The sequence below is a fragment of the Vidua chalybeata genome, chromosome 4, assembly GCF_026979565.1.
Source record: "Vidua chalybeata isolate OUT-0048 chromosome 4, bVidCha1 merged haplotype, whole genome shotgun sequence".
Classification (NCBI taxonomy): Eukaryota; Metazoa; Chordata; class Aves; order Passeriformes; family Viduidae; genus Vidua; species Vidua chalybeata.
In genome coordinates, this window is record NC_071533.1 from 34596735 (window position 1) to 34618672 (window position 21938).

The 21938-nt window shown below is 35.9% G+C and overlaps 1 protein-coding gene across 4 annotated transcripts in view; it reads left to right on the top strand.

Moving 5' to 3' along the window:
• The first annotated feature begins 579 nt into the window (after positions 1-579).
• CEP135 (centrosomal protein 135) overlaps positions 580-21938 on the top strand; it is a 36146-nt gene continuing 14787 nt past the window's right edge. For 3 of the 4 annotated variants that reach the window (XM_053941275.1, XM_053941273.1, XM_053941276.1), the window contains exons 1-19: positions 580-651; positions 2881-3071; positions 4378-4971; positions 6088-6255; positions 7244-7434; positions 7951-8118; positions 9510-9651; positions 10065-10149; positions 11109-11237; positions 12384-12599; positions 13172-13237; positions 14218-14368; positions 15322-15515; positions 15984-16127; positions 16644-16787; positions 19157-19234; positions 19391-19542; positions 21281-21396; positions 21466-21620. In XM_053941275.1, coding sequence (XP_053797250.1) covers positions 6143-6255; positions 7244-7434; positions 7951-8118; positions 9510-9651; positions 10065-10149; positions 11109-11237; positions 12384-12599; positions 13172-13237; positions 14218-14368; positions 15322-15515; positions 15984-16127; positions 16644-16787; positions 19157-19234; positions 19391-19542; positions 21281-21396; positions 21466-21620 — 2244 coding nt within the window. In that variant the 5' untranslated portion in view covers positions 580-651; positions 2881-3071; positions 4378-4971; positions 6088-6142. The remainder of the gene's footprint in view (positions 652-2880; positions 3072-4377; positions 4972-6087; positions 6256-7243; positions 7435-7950; positions 8119-9509; positions 9652-10064; positions 10150-11108; positions 11238-12383; positions 12600-13171; positions 13238-14217; positions 14369-15321; positions 15516-15983; positions 16128-16643; positions 16788-19156; positions 19235-19390; positions 19543-21280; positions 21397-21465; positions 21621-21938) is intronic. The other variant, XM_053941274.1, reaches the window with a different exon arrangement.

Consider the following 21938-nt stretch of genomic DNA (forward strand, 5'->3'; position numbering starts at 1 on the left):
AAAATAGTATGAATGTCAGTTTTTCCTTCTGAGTTTTGTAACAAACCTGCTAGATGAAACCTGGATTTCACAGATTCATAGAATTGTTTTGGAAGGGACCTTAAAGATCCTCTAGTTCCAACCGCCTTCCATGGGCAGGGACACCTCCCAGTACACTAGGTTGCTCAAAACCCCATTCAGCCTGGCCTTGAACACTTCCAGGAGTGGGGATTCCACAACTTCTCTGGGCAACCTGTTCAGCGTCTCACTGCCCTTACAGCAAACAGCTTCCTCCTCCTAACCAATCTAAATCTACTTCTCTTTCACTCTGAATCCTTTGCCCCTTCTCCTATCACTACGTGCCCATGGAAAACGTCCTTCTCCGTCTTTCTCGCAGGCTCTCGGGGCCGGGCTGTGGGCACTGGCGAAGCCGCTCGTGCCGGATCTCCCGGCGCACGGGGCAGCAGGCAGCGTTCCGCCCGCCACGCGAGGCCTGCCGGGCCGGGAAGGGGCGGGCGGGGAGCGGAAGGGGCGGGGCGGGGCCGCGGCGGGCGCGTCCCCCGTTGCTGCGGTGACGGGCCGGAAGCGGCCGCTGCTCCGCGCGCCATTTTCAAAGGATTTCAAGCGCTGGGACAGCGCAGCGGGCCCGCTTGCCGACGCCTGCTTTTAGCGGTAAGTGTGGGGGAAAAGTGGCGTAAACCTGTTTGGAAAGTGACCGACCGACCGCTGTAGGTACAGACTGGTATTGCTGGAAGGTCTACAAAGCTTCCCGTTTAGGGAGACGGGTGATGAGCAGGCTCATAATAGAAAGGGTTTTCTTGTGCTGTAGTGGGAACGTAGGGCATGGTGACAGGCTGCCGAGGAAGGACACGGAATCTTCCTCTCTGGAGACATTCTAAACCCGCCTGGGCGCGTTCCTGTCACCTGCTCCAGGTGACCCTGCCTTGGCTTGATGGCCTTTCCACTTTTCTTCGGAAAAAGTGTTGTCTTTCCATAGGCTAAGTGCTGAGACTTCACAGCAAACGTGTTGTATGCATACCTTAGTCAGAAATGAACTCCCAGCAAATCCACTTGGAAGCAGACTTTCCTAAAGCAAGTGCCGGCTCTGTGGGTGTATCTTCAACGTGATGTTGCAGCAGTTGCGTGTCACGGCACAGCCCTAAAGCACCGCTGTAGTCAAATATCAGGTCCACTGAGTGCCTTTGGTACCTGGGCGGACAGGACAGGAAAAATAAGGGGAAAAAACCTTAACATGGAAGTTCTGGTGAATGAAAAATGCATTTTGGTATTTCCCAAAACTGAGACTGAAACTGCAGTTCACGATTGTCTTTGATGTTAAATGTTACAGGCTCAATTAAAAAAAAATTGTTTCATAGCATATACTTTTGTCCATAGTAATTTCTTTGTGTTCAACTGTTAGCAATGCAATTTTGTTGTCCACATGACTCGATGACTGCATTATTTCTTCCAAGGCCAAGATCCACCTTTGCTCTTCTTTTTTATTATTACATTTTCTGATTGATAACACAAATATTGCATCTGCAACAGTTCTGAACCTGTACTCACCATCAGTTTTGCTGTGTTGTTCTCTGAATAGAAGCAGGACTTCAATCTGCTAATCTAATACCTATAAATATTGCTTATTTTACACAATTTTGTGCCAGCTGATTCTCTAGTTAAAGCCCAGAGCAGCTGGATATAAGGTTTCACTATTGCCCATCTTTCACATCAAGGTTCAATTGATGACTTAAAACAGTAGGGAACACTTCTTAGGTGCTACATATATCTATTACATAAACATTTCTTTAAAAGACTGCTCACAGCCATCCAGGCATGTCATAAAATGAAACATGTGAATATTGTTGCCTTCAGCAGTCTTCGTGAGCAAAGGGAGAACAAAAAAATGAGGCTAATTAGCTCTGAATACTCTTCAGCAAGCAACTGAGAGATGTAATCATTTAAACATATTAGTAAATCCTATTTAGCAAATGGCTGATTTAAAGTACTAGAGTTGTAATCATTTAGACATATTAATAAGTCCTGTTTAGGAAATATCTGAATTGAAGTACTGTTCAGTTTTCTCTTTTCTGTTTTTCATCGAAAATGGAAATTTGATTCTCTTCACAGCAGTCCTAAATTGCAACAAATATTTAGATGATAAATTATGTGAACTATTTATGCAGCTAATGTAGCCTGTCTCATGGGAAATACCAAAGCTGCTAAGAGTGCTTTCCAGTACTTTGGAAACTTACAGGCATCTAGTAGGTGTGACATACCTTTCATCAAGACTCAGTTGTGATTCACAAGGCTATTAAGCTTCTTTAAAGAAAAGCATATTCTGGATTGAATTGACTGGGTGCAAATAATGTAGAAAACTTGGATTTACAAAAAAGATTTTTGTAGGTTCCTTACCAAATGCTTTTAAGAAAGCAGGTCTCTGTCAGAAATGGAGAAAGGAGCTGGTGGTTAAAAGAGAGAGTAGAAAGTACTACCTTACACAGTGAATGTGCAGGAGATTGTCTGCTGTTTAAGACTGATCTGAAAGAATGGGTTAAACAGCAAGGGAAAAAATTTGCTCATTTTATAAACATGTTAAGTGCAATCTCAAGGATTGCAGAAGAGTTTCACTGGACTGAATAATTAAGTGGGAATTAAAGAATAGTGTTAATAAGGGCAAAGTGGTACATGCTGTGGTTTCTAAAATGGCAATAACTGCTCGGAAAAAGATGTGTCACTGTGAATGCATCTAATCTAAGCTTTAGAGCAAACAAAGACCAAGTGCCCTGGTTTCAGCTGGGATAAAGTTAGTTTCCTTCCTAGTAGCCGGTGCAATGTTGTGTTTTGGATTCAGCATGAGAATAATGTTGATAACGCTCTGGTGTTTTGGTTGTTGCTAAGTAGTGCTTGCTCTCAGCTGAGGACTTCTCAGTGCCAGTGAGGAGCTGCACGGAAAGCCATGAGGGAACATAACCAGGACAGATGATCTGAGCTGGCCAAAGTGGTATTCCACACCTTAAAGAAATAAACTGGGGACTTACCCAGAGCAAGGCTGATTGTGCTTCGGGGACACGCTGGGCATCAGTCAGCAAGTGGTGAGCAATTGCATTGTGCATCTCTTGGTTTTATCAGTCTCTCTCGCTTATTATTAGTATTATATTTTGTTTCAAGTATTAAACTGTTTCAATGGCAGTCTACAAGTTTTGCCTTTTTTTCCTCTGATTCTCCTCTCCTCCCCTGTGGGAGTGGGGGGAGTGAACAAGTCAGCTGTTTGGTGCTTGGTTGCAAGCTGGGGTTAAGCCATGACAAAAACTGATCAGTAATGTGAAAGAGTGGGTTAAACAGCAGGGGACAAAATTTGCTCATTATGTGGACTTGTTAAGTGCAGTCCAAGGGTGCCAGAAGGATTTCACTGGACTGAGTAATGATGCCAGAGTTAAGCAGCAGTGTTAGTAAAGGCAAAGTGATACATGCTGTGGTCTCTAAAGTGGTAGCAACCACTCAGTGAGATGTGTCACGATGAATGCATCTCATTGATGCTTTAGAGTGATCAAAAAGGCAAATGGTAAGTTAGGAATCAATATGAATAGTGAAGGCTTCAGCCAAGTACCTCAGTGGCTGCTCAAAGAAAGGTCTATCAGGTACAATTACCATTATTTCAGTCCAACTTGAAGCCCCTCAAGGCCCTGCATTATAGGTTTGTATGAAAAAAATGCATGTAGGAGTAAGATTTTTTAGGTTTTTATACTCTTGCTGTGGCAAATGTCAAGAGACACAGGACATTGTGTCAGACAGGTCTTAGAGTCAACTGAATCAGTGCATTTAATGTATTGATTTTATATTTCCAGAAAAACAAATTGTCCTCACATAGAAATTACTAGATAATTTTTCATGTCATGGTAAGAATAGTGATAGACTAAGTTTAGGGTGTAAGATTTAAATTGTGGTAGTCTGTAATGGCAGAGGTCTGGAATTACTGACACATAATTTCTTTCCAACAAAGGGTGTATGACAATTATTGTCTTTGAAGACTTTAATATCTATGTTAACCTCTCTGAAATTACAACCCCAATTCTTCCGATATTCATTCCAGGATGCCTTTTGGACCTATACTACAGCTCTTCATTTCCTGGTCTTATGATCAGATGTGGCTCTAGGGAATGTAAGATAATACTCTTTCTGGATTGATTCCATTGGTAATAATGAGTTAAATTAAAAATTTCAGTTTTTAGCAAGGAGAGTGATTCAACCAGCAATTTGTCAGTACTTCCCAATATTGGATTATGTTTAGGTTACTATATCTTGAGTGCCCATTGCAGGGATTTAGTGAGATTATATATATGTACTTCCTAGCCACAGTTACTGAAGTGCTAACATATGTCCATTTATTTTTCTTTGCAGTTACTTCCTGTACAAGCTGTGACATGGATTTGTTCATGATATTTCTTCTGTAAAACTTTCTCAATTAGATTAGTAAAAAATCTTTGCTCTTTCTAAAACACAAGCTTTTAAACAAATCTGATGAACTATCTGGAGGTAATTTAATATTTTTAACTGATACAAGTCTTCTTAAGGAAAAGATGGGCTCAGGAGTTACCAGTTTTCTTCTGTAGTAATATAAAATATATTCTTGAGTCTCAGTCTAGACACAGTAACTCAATCACACTTTTCCTGAATTCAGCACAGAATCTTCAACTTTAATGTAGAAATACCAAGAACACGTTACTTTAGTGTTTGTCAGAGGAGTATGAAGAGCATTTCCTACACATCAGGACATTGACTTACACTGAGTACACTGGTGGAACGAAAGTGCACCGCCGCCTCCTTCAGCCATCCCAGCACAGTATGTAAGGGATTGCTGGCAATGCCACTGCTTAGTTAATATCCCAACAACCTGAACCTCTTCAAGCAAATATTTTTGGTAGTACCAAGAGTGGATGCTGTGCTTGTAAGACTGGTGATTCTCATCTACAGAGCAGTACCCGGCAACCACAGGTCCGTTGCTAGACTTCTTCATAGTGTTTTAATAAACTGAGATGAAATCTTAACTTTCCAGCATTAGATATGAGAGAAACATGTGCATTTCCTCACTTTATTATTAATAACTCATTTTATTTCCCAATACCTGCATGTAGTTATTTAATATCTTTTTAAAAAACGGTGGATTGTGATGATAGTTTGGGTGGTCTCTGAATTCTGTTCCTTTTATATGAGATGCAAACAACACCACCTTGAATTGGTAGTTTGACTGCTCAGGTCTTTGCAGCCAATAGGTTAATATTGAAACTTCTAAAGAAATGTAAGGGAAGATGCTTTACAGAAATAACTACTTTTCAAAAACATTTCTAACTATTGAACATATGTTTTTACAGATTAAGAAACATAAGCTTCAGTACTTGATTTGTCTTCTCATTCTGTATCTAAATTCAGAAGGACATAATGATGTAAAAGTTCTTCTTCCCTCAGATGTACTCAGGAAAACCAAAATCATCATTTGGATTTGGACACAGTAATACTGATCCAGTCCCCTTTAGATCAGCTTAGTAATAAAAAGATAACTAATCACTCAGTTGAGAAAATTACAGCTCTCTGATCCTTGAACTGTATTTTCCAGAAAATGATGCAAGTATGACTGCAGTACACCAGTATTTTCTATCATTCCTATTTTCTGTCATAGAATGTAGATGTTGAAAGTTAATCTGTCTTTAACACTTTACATGTTTTATCCAATTTTAGAAATGGTTGGCATAAGTTATATTAAGTACTGGCTTGTAAACTTTGAAAGTAAGATTTATATATGAAAGAAAAAAGTATGAGTTTTTCAGAGTAATCTGTCCATTTGTATTGTGTAAGGTACAGTGATGACCATGACTCAAAAAAATCAGAATATAATGAGAAAACTAACTGCCAAGGCAAATACTTATTTCTAAAGGAATATCTAAATATGTTTAAAACTTTTCAGTTGCAGTGATCCTGTTTTGATTTACTTAAATTTTAAGGACATGCTTATGCACTGTATTTCCTACAGAATAAAAAAGGTTTTTCCATTATTTTTTTCCTGTATTTTTCCTTCTTTAAAGCTCAGTTGCTGTAACCAACAATCTTTTGCAGGTGTCCTGTTTTTTTTTTTGGCTGTGACAAAAGCAGCTTTGGAGGTGTGTTTACAATGAGTACAAATGCTGAGCGAAGGTTTGTTAATCTCAGGAAATGTCTGAATCAGCTGGGCTATCGGCACCCACTGGGAGTGGACAGTTTACCTTTGGTGGAAAAGCTTTTCAGGTATTCAAAGGGGATTCATTTAAAAAATAGTAATCATATAGTAACCATTGTTTGATTTTTGACATGTAAGAAAGAAGGTTTAATATGAGGATTATTTTCTAGCAGTGTTATTTTAGAGCTAACGTTAAGTTCCGGTGTCAAATGAAGTCAAATGGGTTTGCTTAAATTATGGGAACATCTTAAGATTTAATTTAATTCAGTAGAATTGTTTCTAAGGATCTATGGCATAGGAAAATACAACTTTTCTAACCTTGTAAGAGAGCCAAGAATAGTCACTATTGATATGTGCTTAAAAGGACACACTCTCATAACTGGTTGTATAAAAAATAATCCCTATTGCCTGTTTCATGACTTAAAATAAAACATTCACATCTCCATTTCTTATGACCTTATTTAGAGAATTTTAAATTGGTTGTCTCTGCCCTTTTTACAAGATACATAGCAGAAAAAAACTGCAAAAATGTTCAGATTTCCTTCTTATTAGATCTGCCATTTTTTGGCTTTGATATTATTAAGAACACAGTAATTTCCATAGTAATCCAGTTACATTTAACTAAATACACCAGTGTAGCTATTCTGGCTCTGTTGCTCCCTAGTGTGTAATACAGATGGAAGAACTTAGGTAGGCAAATATGGAGTAATCTCTCTTCAACATTAAGTCTCATTCATGTGTCTACCAGGTAAGTTTATTCTCTCTCTCACTAGCTTTGATACTTCTCAGATGTAAACTCCTGATATGCTTTGTAACTATTTTGTTTTCTTTTTTTTGTCCTGTTCTTTCCTATTTACTGTTTTTTTTTTTTTTAACAGATGGTTCCTAGCTTTCAGTTTTTCTTACCTGACATGAGAGGTTTTGTTGCCTTTGTTTGAACTCATTTGTTCCCCCTCTTGAGGAAAGGGTTTTGTATCTAAGGTTATAATAAACATTTGCATCTGCAGTGTGAAGGCTGATAACATTGCTAACATATCTGATGCTCCTTTATCCTAGTGACTTAGTTCATACAACCGAGAGCTTGCGCAAAGCAAAGTTTTCTTCTGGAAAAACTGAGAAAGAATGCAGTAATTATGATACTATCGTGGAACCTTATAAAACAGAGAATGCTAGACTTACCAGGGAAAATAATGATCTACATTTAGAAATACTAAAACTGAAAGAGCAGTCTGATCGTCATGTTAAAGGTAATATACAAATGGTGATTTTTTTTTTTTTAATCCTTCCATGCCAAAATAAAATTGGGGCTAAGTCCTTGATCTGCAGATTCTTTTATCTGTACTTTTAAGTGAGTGTGAGTGGTCATAGAGTTTGGTGCCTTTAATGAATTAAGGTTCATGCTTAGACATTTCTTTTGCAGTCAAAAAACTTTGGAAGTTCTGCAAATTACTGTTTTAATAAGATATGAGAATGTTAGAAATCTTAATGCATACTTTTGTACCTTGAAATGGTGTTTTTTAATTGAAAATTAAATACTGTTAAATGCTGTTAAATAGGCCTTTGTTCCACAGTGGGTGTTTATTTGTAAAATATGTATAAATAAATATTTTTGTGTGTTTGTAAAAGTTTGCACATATGTTTGTGTATTTGATAATTTTATGCTATGGAAAAAGAATATAGGGTTTTGTTTATGCTTATTTTGGTGTTGCTAGGAAAAATAATAGTGAATAAGAGAGATAATACTGCTTTTCTCTCCCTTGAAGATTTGAAAGCCTCCTTAAGGAGGACTGAACACGAAACAACTGACTTGAAATTTTTGAATAACCAGTATATACATAAAATTAAAATGCTGGAAAAAGAGACCAAAGCCAAGACTGAAAAAATTCAGCAGCTTCAGGAGAAGAATCTGCAAGCAGTGGTGCAAACACCTGGTGAGTGTAAATAATCACAGATATTTCAATTTTTTTCTGGGTTTTTTTTTTTTTTAATCTTTAGAACATATACCTTTTCCTCTTGTAAGAGCAGTTACTGTAGTAAAATATCCAGTAGAGTAACATTACCCTTTGAAAGTTTGGGCTCTGAATTCTGTAATTTCTCTGTTTGAAGTTTCATTAGGTCATCACTTGTGTTAGGGACAAATCTGAATGCAAACTTAGAATCAACTGAAGACTTTTAATTTAAAATGTGACTAGAAAGCACATATTAATCAACAGCTATTTCTTTAATTGCTGCACCTAATTAAGAGGCATATTGTTTGGCACTTGCATATTTTTGACAGGTAATTGATGTGTAAGTGACAAATTCAGATTTTTGGAACCAAGATTGAAACATAGCAAGATGCAAAATATGTTTACAAGTATTCCAATCCTCTATAAACTTACAATATTTAAACGGTCTTCTGATAACTTAAAATGTTCTAGATGTTACTTTCAGGTTAATTTTTTTCTCCAGGGTTTCCTTTTTCTTATTTTTTTTGATGCTAAGGAATATAGAATTATTTTGTGAAATTTTGAGACTGTCTTTATTTTTCCAAGCCATTGAATTATATATGCATTTTTGGCATTTGAGGAAAATCAATAGATAGCTAGGAAAAAATAAATTTCCTCTTTATTTTTGCATACCTTTCTGCACTTCATGTCATTTGCTTCAAAGATGACATATCAGGCTTTTGTCTATCTTCTGCATACTTGTCCCTTGTTCACCAGTCTTCTAGGATTTTTCTATACTACATTATCCAATACTACATGTTCTTATTTAATCATATGATGAAGAGGAAATGTTCTGTCTGGAAAAAATACTGTGTTTTGCCTTTTTCTAAATATGTTATCATTCAAGCTAATAGCATACTCTGCTTGATGAGCAGTAGGATATGATATTCACTGAAATGAACACAGAGTAGAAGGAATAAAAATATTACCAAACAATGCAAATGTTAGTTCAGTCATAAAATAGTTCTTAAATGTGAAAACCAAATGCCTTTTGTGATGTTTTGATTTAGCTGTTTTAGTAAGCTGAATCACTAACAGCTTCAACAAGTTTGAACTATAGAGTATTTGGGATCTTAAACACTGGGGAAAATTACTTATAAAAGCTTTGTGTGTTTCCTTATTATAATAGTGAACTTTGGCAAAACTGGTACTAACCTGCAAGAATGGTATTGTCTAGAATATGTGAATTTTAGCAGCTTATTGCAGAAGGATTAAAATGGTGAAACATGCCCATTCAGAAGCAGTGGAATAAATAGGAAAATTAATTTTGTATTAAAGAAGACAACTCCCTTGCTTTAACTGCAAGTAATGTGTCTCTGGGTTTGGGCTTTTAGGTGGCAGCAAGAAAAGCATTCCCTTCAGGCGTCAGCGCATGCAGATAGACCAGCTTGTGCCCCCGTCAGGTGTCAGTGCCTACCCAGTGCCTCAGCCAGAGGACCCTTACATCGCAGACCTTCTCCAGGTGGCTGATAATAGGTGGGCCAGAGAGCTTTTTAACTTTGAAGTGTGGGTGTGTCTTTGATTCTCACTGTCCTACTCCTTTTGATTGATAAGTTAAGTTAATCTTCCCCGCTTGAGTCTGTCACTGGTGACAGTAGTTGGTAGATGGTCTCCCTGTCTTTACCCTGACCCATGAGCTTTTTCTTCTTTTCTCCCCCATCCTGTTGAGGAAAGGAAGTAAGAGAGCATCTATGTGGGGGACTGACAGTCAGACACAGTCAACCTGCTACAGTATCTCAAACAACATATTCTGCATTAATCTTTGGCATGAGCAAAACTATTTCTCTGTGAAATATTTGGGTTCAGGAGCAAAGAGAAAATGCTAGTATTGAATTGTGTGCATACAATTCTTTCATGAATTCACATAAAAATGTAGCGCTACATTTCAGAATTCAAGAACTGCAGTCAGAAGTAACAGAGCTACAGGAAAAACTGGAGACATCTGAAAGTGGAATGAAAAAATATAGCAAACAGGTATGTTTATATCATCAGTAGTAGTGGGATTGTTGTTTTATTATTAATATTAGTACTATTGTTATTATTTGGGTGTCATAGCCATGGCAGTGGCCTTGGTGTCTTAAAAACCTTCTTAGGAGTGCATTGTAGGGCGTCTGAAATACAATTATTCTAACTTGCCTATGTTGAGCAGTTTCCCTCTTCTGCTTTTGGAGACAGCAGCAATGACAAAATACTTGCCTGGTGGTTTTGCTGATAAATTTGTCTATTGAAATTATGTTAAATAACCTAAACTTGACAATCATAAGCAGAATTTGTCTGCATTTTTTAGTGCATAAGTGTTAACTTGTCCAAAATAGCGATTTGATCTACATATATCTTAGGATAGTTTTTCACTGCTTGGACTGGTTATATTTTTAAGTTTTTATGAACAACAGATTTTACGAAGTTTTAATGAGAGTGTATTGATAAGATAGGTACAATCTTTAAGTAATGGAATTACATCAAATTTTCATACGTTACATCTTTCAAAATCTAGAGATTGGTGGACGGTTGTCTTTCTTTTTTCTTCACATCTTGGTTTTCCTCTTCCAATATTCCCTTTTTTCCAGTGACTGGAATAGTCACTGAGTTAGCTTACTTAGCTTTTTTCCCTAATTTTAAGTATTAGTCTCAGTTAAGTTGTAGCATTCATTAACTTCACTTCAAATTAAAATTGTTTGGTTTTCTTCAAGAATGTAATCTAGTAGGAACTGTTTCACTTTTTCCTTACAAATTGTGTTTGATTCATTTATTTCTCTTTCAAAGATACAATTTTTTCAGAAGAACCGAAAATCTAAAAAATAAAAAAAGATACAAGATAGAAATTGCATTTTTAGTTGTGTACCTTTTACTGAATGTTGTGTGTGTGTTTATTTAAATGAAGGGTTTATTAGAGGTGTGTAAGGATATTGGAGCATTTTTTTTGTCCATCAAAGGTTGAGATAAGAGACAAAGAAATTGAGCGCTTAATGCTGGCATTGGATGGTGGGCGTTCTCATGAGGTTCTCTCTCTGGAATCAAGAACTAAAAGTAATGAGAAGCTTATTTCCCACTTGAATACACAGGTAATTCATTTATTACAGTTGTTTAGTCAAACATAAAAATACAGTGTTTTTAAAATACCCACAAAACTTCTTGCTCTTCAAAAAATCACTATAGATATAAAATCAGTAAATTTTAAATAAAAGGAACTTGCCTTTTTTTTTTTTAGTGGCAGTGTTTCTTGTCTACGGAAATTTAATTTCCTCTTTTAAAAGTCTTTCAGAAAGGTTTTGGTAAAAAATTCAATGAAGTCACATCCGTACATAGTATGTTAATCTGAAAGTATTCAGCAAATTTTTGTATGACACACCATTTCCAGCAAGTTTGAAAATCCTTTTATTTAGTTAGAAAATTATTGCATACATGTCATTTTAGAAAGTAATAATGGTATATGTAATAATGATAGGGGGTAACCCTATAGATATTCTCATGAGAGAGTGGGGAATCTTCTTTATGGATTTCAAATGGTCCCCACCTTCACTCCAACATACACTTGTAAGGAAAGGATAAGCTTTGGATAAAGGTATTTGTGTTTACTGTGTGTATTAGCATGCGTTCAGTAGTGGTCTCTGAATGTGAATTTAAAATGAGCTGGAGTACAAATCACATAAAGCCCATCTCTGGATTTGTACCATCAATTCTCAGGTTTTTCTCACGCGAGTTACATGTTCTGTGTACTGATTGTGCATCATGTACAGTGGCATGGGAGCCACATTGAAGAGTTTATTCGCTTAGGTTCAGTGCTGCAAAAATATAGAATGAGCTATGACTTGGAAGCAGGACAGCTGTGCTCAGTGATCCTGAATTAGTAAGGCATGATGAATACAAACTGATTGTACAGGGAGTGAGCCCAGAGCTGCATGAAGCTGATTTTACACCATTGAGATTATTTGCTCAGACTTGGTCCCAATATACCACTTTTATTTGACAAGAAATGTATGGTTGTCTTTAGAAAGCAGTATTCATGACTAGGAGAAAGCTCATAACATTGTATTTCTTTTTCAGGTTGATAAGCATTAAGTTATAAAAATAGAAAATCTTGCCATTTTTAACAGGATATCACTTTTTTACTTTGCATATAGAGATACTGTATTTCAGAAAATTGGGAGGAACTTTTGCTACCCAACTTAACAATGCATATTAATATTTTAATGAAAAATGTCTTTCAGGTTGATTATCTTCAGAAAAAAAACAAAGAACTTGAAAATCACATTCAAGATCTCTTGGACACTAAACAAAATGTGACCAGTGAGGTAGTAGATTTAAGCAATAAAAATGAAGAACTCTGTCAAGAACTGAATGAAATAGATCACTTGGCACAGCAGTTGGAAAGACACAAAGAAATAGTGCTTGAGACTGCAGATAAGGAAATAGGAGAAGCAAAGGTAATCGCTAACGTGGCACAGAGTGAAGGATCTGCTCCATTTTACTTAGCTTTATATCTTCTAATTGCAATGAAAATCTTATTAGCTTGTGAAAGGAAGATTAAAAGATTTTTTTCCAGTTTTCTTAACATTACATAGAATTTCTCACTTAAAGTGGATTAATCACAACTATTTTGTCTCTTTACTGTATTAGGTTGAGATGATTTTAGTTAAGGGACAATCTGTCTTTTTTTTATTAGCTTAGTATGAAATAAAATGCTGAGGTACTTAAAGCTATTGCTAAGTAATGTATATTTGCAACAGCAGTACATATGTTTGGAGGGTTTTCTCCTATGAGGAGTCATGCAGTGATTCATTTAATCATTGTGCTCCAAAAGAGCGTGGGTATTTTTACCACAATTTTTTTATGCTTTCACTTCCTAGGAGCTTTACTACTTTATTACAAGGAACTAACTATACTTAATTTCTTACCAAAATAGTCTGCTTCCTTTTTTTTTTTTTTTTTGTAACAAAGGGATTTTTGTCATTTTGAATATGTAACTCTTAACATATAGGTTAATTTTGGTTGATAGAAAGAAATTGAAAGAAAAGTCAGTGAAATACAGGATCTACAAGAAACAATAACAAGGCTTAAATCAGTAAGTAAAAATATTTTCAGTTCTTCTTTGTACCCTTTTTATCATGCTGTCATCCACGTGATTGTTTCATTTATTATAAAAGAAATCAACTTAACAATTAGCAAGAGAACTTCTTTAATACCCTGAACCTTAGATGCAAAAAATACTAATGAATAAATGAAAGAGCTAGAGAAGCTACATCATATTGTTGCAAAAATAAACTGAAAGAAATTTCTCTAGACAGTATGCTTGACTATGTCCTTATTGTACATTTCCTTATTTCTGCTATCTGAAGTCATAATTTCCTGGTGACATAATAATTTTTACCACAAATGACTTAAAACATCCCAGAGGATTTTCATTGTCTTGAAACTATTTTGTCTTTTAATTGGGATGTGAAAAATTTTCCAATACTTGGCTCACTCAGAAAAAAAGCATAGGCACCAGATGAAAAACTTCACTATTATCAATTCTTTGAAGACCAGACACTTCCTAGCATAGATGGCAACTTGTGTATTAGCTGAGTACAGTGTTTTCTTTTAATCAATCTAGGGCACTTGCCAATACAAAAATACTTAATTTTCAGGACATCAGATTATAGGAAAGGTGTGTCAAATAGCATTTAATTGGCTTCAGAGTTGCATTGACTGAGGTGCTGTTTGTAATGCACTTTAACACTAACACTGTTACCAAATGCCCTTAAAATTATTTCTTGCTTTAGTCCTTAATTTTTTTCCCATGTTTGTATCCCACTATTGTACTGGTTGGTCTGCTTTTCTTGTTGCTGATTGCAAATCATGTAAAAAGTAATGCTTATTTTGGCTTAATAAAATGTAGTATAACTAAAATGATGGCCTGCAACAAATGTTAATGCATAAAGCATCCATGTCAACCAGAAGTAAACAGTGTTGTATATTAAAAGTTGATCAAAATGTTAATTTTTTTTTCCCAAGTGTCTCTATTGGCAGTTATAATTTTTATAATAATACTTGTTACTTCAGGAGTTGTGCTCATGTCATAAGGAGAATGAGAGACTGAATGAAGAACTCTTTGGGAAAACAGATGAAAAAGAGAATCTTGAGCTGTTGATAAACCAGCTTCAACAAGAGAAGCAAAGGCTGACAGAAAAAACAGAGAACTTAGAAAGAAAAGGTAAATCATCAAATGTAGATTCTTGGAAACTACTTTTCCGTAACTTTTGAAATAGAATACCTACCTAGTTAACATACAGTTAATAGTACTAAAAAACTTTTAATATATATAAATTAAAAGAAGACCATAGATCTCCAGTCATAGTTGAAATGAAAACTCTTGTAATAGAAAGATGTTTTCATTGTGTTTGTGAGAACTGAAAGTTCAGCTTTTTACTGTGATCCCACAGGACATCCTTATCCTAGTTCTGTGGCAGTTTAATACAAAGTAATTTCCAAAACTCTTCAGACTCCATTTCTTGAGAGATTTATCCATTTAGATTTTGAAAACCTCCAGGGATGAAAATTCCACAATATCTCTAATGTTCTTCAGTTGTCAGAGTAAAATATTCTCCCCATATTACAATTGTTTGTAATTGCTTGTAGCAATTAATTGCCACTCTTCCTTATTTACCTACTATGTACCTGTGAAGGAACTTGCTCTACATTATCTCTAAGTTCCTCATGGTACTGTCAGTCTGCCTGTGGCTCTCAGCACTTCTCCAAGCTGAATAAACCCAGTTCCCTTAGGTGTTCCCACAGAGCACATATTCTGCTCCCTGACCATCTTGCAGTGCTTGCCTTGGATTTAATTTATGTACATCTTTCTTGTTGTAGGAGGGGCAAACCTTAAAACAGTATTTTAAGTGCAATATCATGGGTGCTAAATAAAGGGGAATAATCACATCCCTCTGTCGATACAGCTCAAGGTGCTGTGAGGCTTCTGAAGGTCTTATGCTACTCATTTGTGTTTAGCCTTCTTTAGCCTTTAGAACTCTTCCATCCTGTTCAGCAGGATTGCTGCCAGGATGGTTGGTGCAAGTTAATCTATCCCAAATAGAAGTGTCTTTGAGGAAATGAATGACTTCCTTGTAGAGCTGTTTTTCTTTCTTCTTTTTTTTTTTTTTCTTCCAGAACGAGAACTTGTCCTAGAAATTGAAAGAATCAGATTGGACTATGGTATTGCCCTAGGAGACAAATCTCCATCTCGTCTAGATGCATTTGTAAAGACCTTAGAAGATGACAGAGACTACTATAAGCGAGAATTAGACTATCTTCAGAAAATGGTAAAGCTAAGGCCTAGCGCAAGCCGCAGGACTGCAGAGAAGGTAAAGTTCTTGCTGTCAAGATAAGTGAAAAAAATACTGTAGAAACATTTAAGAAGCCATCAAATATATTTTCAAATTCAGTGGCATTAAATGACTGTAGTAGTTTTCTAAATTACATTCTTGATGCAAAAAATCAGCTGAGAGAAACTCCAATGAACTTGCCTTTTTCTTTCCTTGTCCCATTTTACAGTAACACTGATTACTTATTGATCAGTTTATTGAACAGCATAGAACTAGATAATAATCAGGAAAAGGCTGAAATCTTATTGCTAGCTCCTTTACTTTTTCTTTATAATAGCTGGTTCTTGTTTTTTAGATTATACCACCAGTGCCAGACTTCTTCTTGTGATTAAAATTATTTTGAATATATTTTTTATGTTTTGCTAACAGGAAGAGTTATTTTCTGTGTTAATTTTTCAGACATTTTAATTAGCAAATTTTAACATAAATTTATTGATCACTTTTCAGAGCGAAGAGCTTAAATCGATCACCAGAGAAAGAGATGAGCTGAGGTCCGTGTTAGACAGATTTGAAAAACACATGATAGAAATTCAGTCCAATGTCAAGTTATTGACTGCAGAAAGAGATAGATTAAAAGTTCTTTATGAGCAGGTAAGAAGAAATTATTTGTAGTTAACATTGAAATAACCAATTAACGCTTCTTGTACTGTTGGTTATTTAAAATGAAAAATCTAGTAGAATACAACCAAGACTAATAAAATACATACCTATTTTTATTACTTGTTAATAAATTACGTATTCTAGTTAGTTTATTAACTTGAAAGCTATTATAAGTTATTGTACTGGCTTTTGTAAATTATAAACATCAGGAAAAAATCAGTAGAATGCATAAGAAGTTTGTGTAAAGATACAGCAAAGGGTCAAGAAAGGAGTAGTTAACTGATAAGAGAACAGTGAAATTAGGCTATACTTGGGACAGTAAAATAAAAGAATGATGATTATTTTGACAGTGTAAGTTATCATGCCACCAAGTGATTTAGGGAATACATTTTAGTTATCTAGAGAAAAATAAAACTATAATGGGACTTCTACTGTAATTATAGCATTTTGTTCATGTGTACACTATATTGCAGTCCATGTATGCTAACAAACAGTAACCTTTTAAAGTCTCAGAGTGAATTGAACAGGATGAGAAGAGAAGCAAAACACAGTTTTGTTTCTCAAAGTCACATAGAAGAAGAAAGAGACATTGCACTGACTGACTTCAGAATACTAATGGCAGAAAAAGAAAGTCTTGGAGAAAAATTAAAGGTGAGCTTTTATAGCTTCATTGCTTACATTGAGGTGACATATAGGGAAGGGTTATACAATAATGCTGTGTTTGTTTTTGGCTGCCTACCAGTTCTCCTTTTCAATAACTTTGGATTTCAAACTCACTTGAGAGCTCAATGACTTGATATTATTATCAGATATCTATTATTGTTATTGTTACTGTTATTGTTATGAATTACCAAGATTTCCTGTAAACACAGTCCCAGGCAGGGGTAGGGGAACATGCTTTAAAGTATTTAAGGGCAAATGTGTCGTCACCTTGTGTGGGAGACCTAGATGTGGAGGCCCAGCCACAGAATACTTCTTGCATATGCACTACTTTGAAGATGTCTGGGTGTCATTGTTGTGGAAGAAATCATGCACTTCACTCACAAGAGAGAAGCAACAATGTATTTTGTTCACTTAAGGCAGTGAGTTTCAAAAATACAATGGTAGATGCAATGGTGGATTTTGTTAAAATCTGATGGTAAGATACATTTGAGTATTGGCTGCATACAGGCCAAGGTCAGACAAAACTGTCAGGGAGACCTTCCCATTGAGTCATGAGGTTCAGAAGGGTCTTCTTGCCTTCCAGATTCCTCAGAGGAGTGTGGCTGGATCCATACTTGGTCAATAGTTTGTGTCTAAAGGATTATAGCAATCAGTCCTTTATATCACTTAGCTAGCATTTCAACATTTCAGTGCTCTCATTCCTAGCTCATTAGCTGAGTATGAGATGCAATAAGGATTCTCTCTGCCTTAACAAGTAGCCTTCAGAATCTTCTCAGCTCAAAGGGAGATCCTGGTGTGCAGCCTGCTGCCGTGCAGGAGAGCTCAGTGGGCTGTGGGCTGTCCACTATTCATGGACTAGGATGATTGACTCCTATTTGCATACCAGCAGTATTTCAGTAGCCACGTGCTCAGCTAGCCCTCAGCTGCTGCCAAGCAAGACTTACAGCCCTTAGCTATGTGCTGTTACCTCTCACCACAGTGTCCTCCTGAAGCTGGATGCAGCTGTCAGGAGGGCCACTAGTTACTATTGCTTAACCAAAAAAAAAAGAGGTGGGGTGGAGTGGAGCACACTGTCAGAGTCACATATGGTTCTTATCCTACAAATTGGGGACTATATGGGCTTTTTTCATTTTTGCTGATCTTTAGTTGCTGTTGCATTTTTTAGCAGATTATATTTTAAATGGTACATAACTGCATTTTTTAGCAGATTATATTTTAAATGGTAACATAACGAAACATAAATTTAATCCAAGTTTCAGTATTTCTGACCTTTAAAAAATGTTTATTAATGCAGTGATTTTCCTGTTACTATGATCTTGACAGGCAGCCCAGGAATGTGGTGGAATCACCAACCCTGCAAATGTTCAAAAAGCATGTGGATATGGCACACAGGGACGTGGTTTAGTGTTGAATATGGCAGTGCTGGGTTAATAGTTGGACTTAATGTCTTAGAGGTCTTTTCCAACTTAAATGAGTCTATGACCATGTGATATCTGGTATTAATGTGCATTAATGGTTGTAGTCAAGAGCCTGTGATTTCAGGGAATTTGTTTCCCTGCCTTCTGTATTGGTCATTAATATAATGTTTTAAAACTTTTTGAAAATAATTTTAATGGACTTATCCCAGGACAACGTATGTCAATAGTGATTGTATGATGAATGCTTCCATAGTTTGATTTTACTACCACAAAAATAAAGACCTGTTGTGTATCTGAATGCAGTGGCAGTAAATCTGACCTCTTTGCTTAAAGCATGTGCATGCAGTAGTAGAGATGTGTTTCCATCTCCATCCTTTCTTCTAATAGGTGGCTAGCAATGTTTTATATGTGTGCCACTTTGAAATACCTTTACAAACACACTAATCTAAGGCATTTCTAGGAAGTTTGAGAGTTTGTTTCACTGCAGTTATGCACAGAAGTCAGGGAACAGATAAGTAATCTTTAAAAGTTTCTTCATAGATTTAGGGAAAAGCCACTTCGCTTTGTAATGTACGTTACATGTTGTAATTAATATTATTTGAATAAATTTATTAAAAATGTCTTAGGGCACTAAGTTATACATGTATGCAACCTCATATAGCTCAGTAAACACTACGACAACTCACAAATATTAATTTAGTTGGGACCAAATATAAATATACTACTTTAAAAAATCTAAACCAAGAATCAAACCCAAAACAGTGATGTTATATTAAACTACAGTAATGTATTTTCAGCTAATGTTCTGTAGTTTTACAGAGAGAGCTTTGCATTTGGTCATTCATCTAAGAATGTAAAGCAGTATTTTCTGAAACATGAAACATAAACTTCTCTGATTAAATCTAAAAATCTTGTTACATGTAATTTTATATTTCTCAGATGCATCAAGAAGCAGCATACCATGAAAAATCAAAGCTGCAGCATGATATTTCAGAATTGGAGAATAATATTCAAGGAGTAAGTGCTTTTTTAGGAAGTAAGCTTTTATTATTTCTAAAATAGGATAGACTGTTCCAGAAATTAATTTTAATATCTGTTTTCAACTTTATTTAAAAGCCAAGTTGTGATAGCTTTTTGCAATACTAACGTTTGGTTATTTATTTTAACTTGCAGCTTCAGATTGAAAAGTGTGAACTAAGGACTACAGTCTCTATCCTGAAAGAAAGAATAGACTATTTGGAAAATGAGTTAAAACTGAAGTCAAGTAAACTTGCCCAGACTTCTGATGATTCTTCTCAATTTAAAGCTGAGATTTGCTCACTTCAGTAAGTCTAATACAAAATGTGACGATCTTTTACAGATGCTAGGATAATTCTGTTTATTCTGTAACTGTATAACAGAGTTGAGTTCCTGGGAAAGACTGTAATTATAAATATTTTAAAAATCACTTGGTACAGCTTGTATGTTGAAGAAAAGTAGGTGTAAGTAAGGCAAGTGCTGTGGTAGCTTTTCATAGGAAGCTTCTTCTGGACTTGGTGACCAAATATACTGATAATTTTTATGGCTCATTCTAGAATTGTTTCCTCCAATAACCATATTTTCTGCTTATGAATGTAGCAGAACTGAATGTTTCTAAAAGTATTCCCAAACTCTGTTTGTTAAAAAGGAGACAGATGCCTTTGCAAACTGCAGCAGTAGCACCTACATTTTTGAGAACTGGTATCTTATGATCCATAGACACAGTCTGTGGGGATTTGACCAGCTTGCTTAGAACTGGAGGATTCAAGTATCCTCATGTATTTGTAAGGTCATTGTGCTTTTTTAAACTTGCTTTAGTAAAGCAAGTTTACTTGCTTTCCCATCAGGTGTCTAAATGTCATAGAACAAGAAAAAGGCTTAGAAGAAGTGAAAACAGTATTGAATAAATTTGGGTGGAAATGAGAGCTGTTGATGTAACAGATCATTACAGGATGGGTAATGCTGTAGATGACATCTTTTGGATGTTTTACAAGGGAAACCAGAGTCTGTGTGGTATCCCCCATTCCCCACCTGAGCAGAACCACACTGCTGAGAGCAGGCCTTGCAGTTCATCTAATGCTCCAAATTGCACAGAGGACTCCTGGTAAAACAATTAGTGTATTTGTTGGTAAAATTGTGACAACAACCATGAAAATTAAAAAGCCTTATTAGGTTCCTATCATTTCAATGTAAAGCATTGATATTGCAAAAAGAAGACGATGAAGAGTAGGGCTACATTTATTTTAGCATCTGATTTTATTTTATGCATGATGGAAATGCTGTGTTTGCCTCTTGCCCTTTCTTTTTCCCCTCGCTGAAATTTCACTTCAAAGTGGATAACAACAATCCTTATAGAGAGGCATGCTGTATTCTGCATTAGTGAGGTTTTTTAAGAATGAAAAGCTTCTCTAGCTTTTGTGGGATCCCATTTGAGAGGGATTTTTTTCTTTACCTGTTTAATAAATAATCCATTTAGTTACTTTGGAATTTTGTTGATTTTTCTTTTTTAACTAGGTCATTTTGATATTTCTTTCCAAGAAAAACAACTGTGTAGGTAGATGATTTCAAATATCTTTCAGGCTCTTTATTTTTTAAAAGTAGGATCAAAACTGTAGCTGTCAATTTGGCTATTTTTTAAAATATGGTGGGGCTGATAATCACTGCTATGAGCTCCATATCAAAAACTTTATAAAGCAAGAGTCAAAAGATACAAGTAGCATTATAAAGAGTAACAGAAATCAGAGGAGGTGAATGTCTCTGGTTAAAGTGGTTGCTCCACCAAGGTTCCATTACTCCATTTTGCATTGATGTTTAGGTGGACCTGAAGCAGGAGTCCAAGTGGTGTTGGCCTCAGCAATCCTTAAGTCCTCCCTCTCCTCAAGGGAGAGGATGGTTGTATGGCACAACTCCATGCTGCTGGTTGGTGATACAGCCCTGTCAGGAGGTTATGCTGGAACTGTTCCAGCACTTGAAGCAGCTTAAGAGCAGGCATTGAAGACCCAGAATAAGTTCCAAGCTTCTTTCAACCGTATACTCATTTTTCAGGCTCTTAAATGACCAATACCAGAAGTCTATTGAAGATTTACAGCACAGATTGTCCCTCAAAAAGGATGAACTGCTGACAGCTCATGATGAAATTACAAAGCTGAAAGAGATAATAGGTAACTGTAACTATTTTTGTGTTTATTTCCTGATTTTAAAATAGAAAGCACTTACTCTTTTGTTTTTAGATAGGTTAAACCAGAGGAGCACTTCACAGGAAGAAGCAGTCAGTGTGCTGAGAAGTACCATTAGTGTTTTGGACAAAGAAAAGGACAGTCTTCAAGAAACCGTAGATGAAAAAACAGAAAGAATTGCATGCTTAGATGACAACTTAGCTAACAGGGTATGTCCAGTAAAAGTACTACTTTGCATTCCACCTGGGGATTTTAAAAGCAGTTATGTTTTAGGGAGATGTTTTGCCTTGATGACAAAGTCTGTGCAGAGCACATAAACACTGTGCTTGGACCCAATGCAGAGTCATTTGCCAACTCAATAGAACCTTAATTATGAATGTTCCTGTATTCCCTAAATACTCCAAGAAAATAAAGAAGAATGTGTTTGCATTTTACATGTGGAGGTATTTATTGAGATATAAAGTACTAGCCTGAGGTGACAAAATCTATAGCTGACTTCTATCTGTTTCAATGACAAGACAATCCTT